The sequence below is a fragment of the Callorhinus ursinus genome, unplaced genomic scaffold, assembly GCF_003265705.2.
Source record: "Callorhinus ursinus isolate GAN/ISIS: 27379988/994484 unplaced genomic scaffold, GSC_fseal_2.0 scaffold70, whole genome shotgun sequence".
NCBI classification, from domain to species: domain Eukaryota; kingdom Metazoa; phylum Chordata; class Mammalia; order Carnivora; family Otariidae; genus Callorhinus; species Callorhinus ursinus.
In genome coordinates, this window is record NW_027397132.1 from 6,505,908 (window position 1) to 6,512,917 (window position 7,010).

Genomic DNA, 7,010 nt, shown 5'->3' on the forward strand with positions numbered 1-7,010 from the left:
TAGTATGTACTTGGAAGAGGGAAAGACAATTTGCCCTACACAGGGTTAAGGATCGATTAATCTGGTGAGCCCGACACCCTGTGACCATTGACATGCTGCATCATCTTGACACAGAGGGACAGAACTGCCCCACAGCCCATGATTTGGAACAGGAACTGTGGTTGCAGCTTGCATGAGGGGCAGACCCTGACACTGCACAAAACTGGATCCTCAGATGATACAGAAACTTCCAAAGGTAACTGGGAATGAAGATCCTGGCGTTGGGACAGAGGGAGGGGGCTGCACATGAGCCCCCATCACCCGAGGGGTACAGAGGAGCCCGTACAGAAAGCTGGCATCTTGTTTCAGCCTGAACCGGTTAAGCTTAAGGGCTCCTGCCTGGCCTGACTATTGGGGGGGGGGAGGGGGGGAGGTAGCCATGCTGATTGGTCAGGAGGCCACAGAGCTGTGTGAGGTCACTGGGCTTCCAGGCCAGGCTGGGGCAGGAGTATGGTAGAGATGCTGCCAACTGCCATTCTCCTGGCCTTGGCAGTGTCTGTGGTTGCCAAAGATAACGCCACGTGTGAGTAAGTGTCAGGGACACCTCCGGGGGGTGGAAAGAGTGTCTTCTGAATAGCAAGCCCCACCCAGACTCCCTCTGTCCAGGGCTAGGAAGGAGGCCAAGCTTGGGCCTTAGTAGTGCCCTGGGTCTCACGGGTGTGACCCACATCCCCAACTCAGACCATCCTTGCTTCCAGCTTCATCAGCCGAGAGACCCCAGGGCTGATCCCTGGGCTCCTATGCCTCCCGTAGCACAGACGCTGGGGTCCTTTCCTCACCTAGAGACTGACCTCACTGCCTCTTGAACATCAAGTCCCAATTTTTAGAAACCCCTTTCTTCCCAGAGATACTGAGGTGCCCCCACCTGTGGCTGACTCCAAAGATCCCAGGGTATTGTCATGGCATTCTTCTAGGGTCCCCCCTCCACCTTAGACTCCCACAGCCCCCAGGGTACCCCCAAACTCTTGTGGCCTCTCCCCAGTTCCCAGAACTTCCACCCCTGGACCCCCGCTGCTCCCCACACTGGAGATCACTGGACCTGCCTTGGCTACTCTCCCTCCTCCTGTCACAATCCAACCCCACACTGCAGCCCCAAGACCCCTGTGGCTGTTTCCTGAGTCTCCCGCCCAGAATTGGCTCTAAAGACCTCAAGCCATTACACCACTCTCTCTCCACCTCTAGCTTCCTCCTCTGCCTCGGGATCTGCCATATTTCTAGGGCCCTTATCATCCGTCCTGCTTCCTATGGCACCTTCTTTCCTCGCCTTGGGGCTACACCCACAAGACCCCAGAACTCATAGTCCTCAAAACCGGTTCCTGAAGCCTGCAGCTTCCTGCTTCCCTACCGCCCCGACAGCGCCTCTCCTCAGCAGATCCCCCTCGGACCCTCCACCCTCCCGGTTGCCCCACTTTGCCCAGCCCTCTAGCCCTGATTCCCCCATCGTGCAGGTGCGAGGACAGGCTGTGCCTCTTCTTGGTTTGAACTGTGCCCCTGGTCTCTCCTCAGTGCCCCCTGTGGGTTACGGTTCAGGCAGAACCCACCGGGAAGTGGCCATATCGTCGGAGCGCAGGATGCAACCATCGGGGCCTGGCCCTGGATGGTCAGCCTCCAGGTCTTCACGTCCCACAATAACCGAAGGTACCATGCGTGCGGAGGCACCTTGCTGAACTCCCATTGGCTGCTTACTGCTGCCCACTGCTTCGTCTCCAAAAAGTACGTGTGGGAGCGTGTGGAGGGAGGTCTTCAGAAAGGCTCTTCCCAGAAAGGGACATTCTCCAGGGCTCTCTGTGCGCAGTCTCCCCGGGGCTCTGGGCCTTGTGGCAACCAGACCGTGAGTGGGTGGGCCCAGGCCCTTGCTGGGGGAGGGCTCTGAGGATCATGGTCACCAGAGGTTTCTGTGAAGCCCGTCCTTTCTGAGGATGACCTGGCTTGCCTCTGTGCCCACAGAAATGTATATGACTGGAGACTGATTTTTGGAGCAAGGGAAATTGTGTATGGGAACGATAAGCCAGCGAAGCCGCCTCAACAGGAGAGATATGTCGAGAAAATCATCATTCATGAGAAATACATCCCCAGTTTAGAGCACAATGACATCGCTCTCATGAAGATCACCCCTCCCGTTCCCTGTGGGCAATTCATCGGAACGGGCTGCCTGCCCCAATTTAGGGCGGGCCCACCTGGAGTTCCCCAGGCCTGCTGGGTGGCTGGCTGGGGATTCTTGAAAGAGAAAGGTGAGTACAGGAGGGGTTCTCACAGGGGTAGGGGCACTGCTGGTCATTCCCTCAGTGATCTCTGAAGTGCAGGGGCCATATGTGGTGCCTAATGGTGATGTCCACCAGAATGGGGGACACTGTCCCCTTTTAGAGCGGGAGAAACTGGCAGCCGATTCCCCTGTCCACAGCCTCACCACTGATGGCTCGTGTGGTCATCGGGTGGAAGGGTGCATGCAGCCCTAGGAGAACCTGGGCATTTTTCGAATGGGGTATGGGCTGTGGCTCTGTCTGGAGCCTGGAACCCTAGTTGCTACCTTCTGGAAATGGGGGATTGTCCCCTGAAACGGCACTTGGAGAAGAGCTCGAGGTGGGGTTTTGTGGTTGCGGGCCAACTCCTCTCCTCTCTGGACATCCATTTCCCCATCTGTGAGTGGAAGGGACATGTCATGATGTCTCTGAGCTCTGAGACCCCAGAGCCCAGCCCTCTAGACCTCAGTGAACCTCTGCTCCCCACCCTCGCTGGTCACAATGCGAGAATCCACCCTCCCCATCCAAGTGACTTTGTTTTCTCTGGAGAGAGGGGACAGGGTTTTTGGGAGGCCAGCAGTGGGCAGCAAGGTTTTGACGAGTAGATTAGGCCTTTCAGCTTTCTACAGGCGACCACATGGACTTTTTACCCAGTCACACTGGGGATGAGAAGAGAGACTGGAAGCTCTTCTGTCCCTTGATAATGGAAAACTGAGGGCTCCTAATTCAAGGCACTTCAGTCATTTGGGGTTCAAAACTCAGCCTTTTCTGGTGACAAAAACCTCATAGTTTCAGTATGCTTCCTGTAACTCTTCTTCCCTCGCTCAAGGCTGCCCCCCTTCTCTGATTGGGTTGCTTCTCCTCCCGGGCACCCCTGTTTTCACTGGCCTCTGCTGGCCCTTCCCTCCCTGACCTGGGGTATCAACCTCTGTCTGGTTATTGATGTCCATAGCTCTGCTGAGGCCTCTAGAGCATTCTTCTTCTCCCAACCCCCCAGCCTACCCTGCTCTGCCCACCCACCCAAACATGTGTGCAGTGTCCCAGGGTTCTTGGAGTCCCTGGGGGGGGGGCTGATCTCAGGTTCCCATTTACACTCCCACCCCTACCACCACCTTTGCTGTCCTATTTCTCAAAAGGATTATAGGCTCCCAGCTACACCTTGGACATCACACAAGGCCTCTTTTGTTCTAGAATCCTCCTCAACTTAGTGGAATTTCTACCATCTTCTGGTGAATCCATCCCCCACTGTTCAGGCCAAGTCTTAAAGAAATCCCCAGCCTCCAAATTTCTGTGACATTCCTGCAGACCTTCCTTTTTCTACCTCCTCCTTGAGCCCATATGCTTCTGGGGTAGTCCTCCTTTTCCATTGAATTTCAGGTTCTTGTGGACTTTTTAGCATTTAAAGCCAAGGTGTTGGGATTGAGAAAACCCTCTTCTCTTCCAGGTCATCTGGCTCTTCCATAGATCTAAAAGGTCACCATAAATGACCAGGCTTGTTGTGGTGGTCATTTCTATGTCACCCCTGCCTTGGGGACAGTGCAAGTACAAAACTAACCCTGCTTGGGTGGTATGCAAAGTTGACCTGAAGGGCCTGGAGACGCAGTCCAAGCCACACAAACACAGTCAGAATGCTGTGTGCCTAGCTCCATCCACTTTGCTCCACTTGGTTCTGGCTTCCCACTTGGCCTCCACTGCCATGTTCCAAGTGTGATCCGCCACCTCTCCACCCGGATGCAAGCGATTTCAGATCCACCCACCAGGCTGTGGGTGGGCTGTGGGTGCGGCCGTGGTGAGGGGAGGCCACTTGATGAAGAGGGGATAGCTGCCCCTATAGCCAGGTGTGAGGTTGGCTGATGGAATCATAGCCTGGGCTGGGCCTTTCTTAACCCAAAGGTCATGATGGAGCCTCTGGGGCTGTACAGGATGTTCTGACCTGCCTTCCGGTTATTCCAACCACCCATGCCCCTGATAAATCTGTGTGTGTGGAGGTCATCCTGCAGCTCCTCCTTCTCTGTAACTTCAAAACGGATCGGAGGCTTGTGGGGAGGGACTCATCTGCCCAGCTCCAGCAGATCCTGTCCAGAACTGAGCTGAGGGGTTTAACAGGGGATAAGAAGCAATGAGGGGGACTTAGAGCCGTACTGTGGGGAAATGAAATGTGTGTCCTGGATTTGAGTGTAGAGAGGAAAACCTTGGTCTGAATCCAAGCCACACCACATCCCTACCAGGATGTCTGGGCAAATGGTGCTCCAAGCTCTTGATTGGAGGCAAGGTGAGTCACAGCGCTTAACACAGGGGGTCACTGTGGGGTGTAAATGAGGTGACACATCCTGGCTGTAGCTGTGAATAATCATCTGGCATCAACACACATACCTGCAGCCGCATCAGCTCATCCTCCATGCACTGCCCCTCCTCTTCACCTGCATATGCCTCCACCACCCCACATCCTTCAGAAGTATCTGAGGAGAGGCCAGGGGCATTGACTTTCATGGATTTTAGGTTGAAGTAGAGCATTTCAGGATGATGGGGGTTCCGTGGAGGGAGGAGGCAGGGCTTTCCCAAAACGTGCCTTTTGTGATCGCTGACCACTGAGCCGCCTGGCTGTAGCCTACAGGATCGCACCTACACTGCAGGAGGCCCCTGTGAACCTCATCGACCTCGACTTATGTAACTCCACCCGGTGGTACAACGGGCGTATTCATTCAACCAATGTGTGTGCAGGGTACCCTGAAGGCAAGATCGACACCTGCCAGGTAACTTCCCTCCGGGCGCCCCTTTCCCTGTCAACACCTCTTTTGTGAATCCCTGAACTCCACTCCCTCCAGGGCCCTGCTTCAGTGACCCTTTCCCTGGTCCCATCTCGTAGCAGTGAGGATGGGAGGTGATACCTGGGGCCCCTACCAAGAACCAGTCACCACACAGAGAGCTTTATCCCACCGTGACACAGAGATCATACCACCCAAACACCACCCTGGAAGAGAATGCTTACCTCTCCTCACCAGAACACAAAACCTTCCAATCCACTTGTACACACATGCCCATGCATGCATAATGCCTCATACGTGGACACATGGGTCGCTTAGCTTCCCTCCTCACTGACAGTCCATCCCCTTCTCACATCCACCTGAAGCTGTTGATACCAACTCAAAGTTTACCACCACCACTTGTGTTCATGGCAGCAAGAAGCCATGGGACTGAAGAAACTGTCCTTCCAGAGCCTATGGCCCTTCTGGGCAGGGGAAAATTGGCTCAGACAGAGAGTGACTTCTGTGTCCTTCTGGGCAGGGGGACAGCGGCGGGCCTCTCATGTGCAGAGACAACGTGGCAAACACCTATGTGGTCGTGGGAGTCACAAGCTGGGGGGTAGGCTGTGCCCGAGCTAAGCGCCCCGGAGTCTACACGGCCACCTGGCCCTATCTGAACTGGATTGCTTCCAAGATCGGTTCTAATGCCTTGCACATGGCTCAACTGCCCACCCCTCCCCATCCGACTTCTCAAGCAATCCCGGCTAGACAACCCTCTGCCCGCCCTTCTGCTCGCCCTCCTTGGTACATCCAACGGCCTCCTCGACCTCCTCCCAGCCCCTCTGCATCTCGACCTCAACCTCGACCCCAACCCCCGGCCCCACCCCCACCCCCACCCCCACCCCCACCCCCACCTGCTCCCCTACCTTTCACTAAAGCTCCCCAAGTACTTTCTTTTGCCAAGCGACTACAGCAACTCACAGAGATCTTGAAGGGGAAGACCTTTTCTAATGCAAAGGGGTATTATGAAATGGAGACCACAGATCTCCCAGAACTGACCACCGCCTCCTGATCTGACCCCACTTCCAACAGACCCAGTGAGCCCTTTACTCCCAAGAAAACAAAGATGAAATAAATAAATATAAATATAAATATAGATATAAAATATATTTATATATATCTATGAAGAGATGCTTTCTGGACTTCTTCCTACCTGCCCTCCCCGACTCAATCCAAACCCTCCCCCAGCAAATCTGTCCTCCCTCTGTCACCCTCCAACAAGGTGGAATTGCTTGTATGTCAGTGGCTATTGTGGTTTCCTAAATCTTGATTTTTGAAGTTGGAACAAGGCGATCTGGGGTGACAGGCTAGGTATGGTCTGGATCTCACACTCAGAGTCTCTGCTTATTAAATCAGTCCAGGTGGGCCCTGGAGCACTTCTGTGAGGTAAGCTGACTCAGAAGGAGGGGTGTGGGTCTGAGTCCATTGGAGAATGACCCCAGTCTGAAGTTTTGTAGCGTGGCCATCTGATGCTCAGTCCACATGGCCAACCCCAGGCAGGGGTCTGCCCTCAACCAGAATTGCTTATGTCCATCTGTGAATTCCTGAGAAAGAGATCTTGATGGCCTCAGGTCAACTGCCCACTCTGGTCAGGGCCCAGATCAAGCCTAAATGCTGGATTAGACACTTGGGAATTAAAGATGGCAGGCTCCAGAAAGAAAGCCCCGGGCTCCTGGCTGGGCAGTTGCTGCAACAAGCAACAGTCTCATACCTGTTCACCTTTTCACTGTGTGCACATTTTTCAAGTGCAAGATGGTCCTAAATTCTGGTTGCAAAGACAGATGGCAGAGGGTACAGGAGCATGCGGGAGGAACTTTGGGTGAGGAAGACCAAGGACCCTGTCTTTTCCTGCTGCGGCTGCAACAGGGAATGATGAAGCACTGGGTCGTGTTTCCCTCTTTGGTGTAGGCATTTGTAGTTTGTGGCC

General features: G+C 54.4%; 1 protein-coding gene across 1 annotated transcript; it reads left to right on the forward strand.

Moving 5' to 3' along the window:
* The first annotated feature begins 453 nt into the window (after positions 1–453).
* Positions 454–6,210, forward strand: LOC112816949 (acrosin-like). The gene is made up of 5 exons (XM_025863758.2): positions 454–566; positions 1,546–1,752; positions 1,987–2,270; positions 4,887–5,032; positions 5,565–6,210. The coding sequence occupies exons 1-5, from the start codon at positions 490–492 to the stop codon at positions 6,093–6,095; spliced, it is 1,245 nt and encodes a 414-aa protein (XP_025719543.2). The 5' UTR covers positions 454–489; the 3' UTR covers positions 6,096–6,210.
* Positions 6,211–7,010: the final 800 nt, after the last annotated feature.

Bases quoted from the DNA above. Each gene is read 5' to 3' on its own strand.
- LOC112816949 (XM_025863758.2), top strand. From the start codon at position 490: ATGGTAGAGATGCTGCCAACTGCCATTCTCCTGGCCTTGGCAGTGTCT. The intron at 567-1,545 runs GTAAGTGTCAGG...GTCTCTCCTCAG, and splicing joins AAAGATAACGCCACGTGTGA to TGCCCCCTGTGGGTTACGGT. The intron at 1,753-1,986 runs GTACGTGTGGGA...CTGTGCCCACAG, and splicing joins CACTGCTTCGTCTCCAAAAA to AAATGTATATGACTGGAGAC.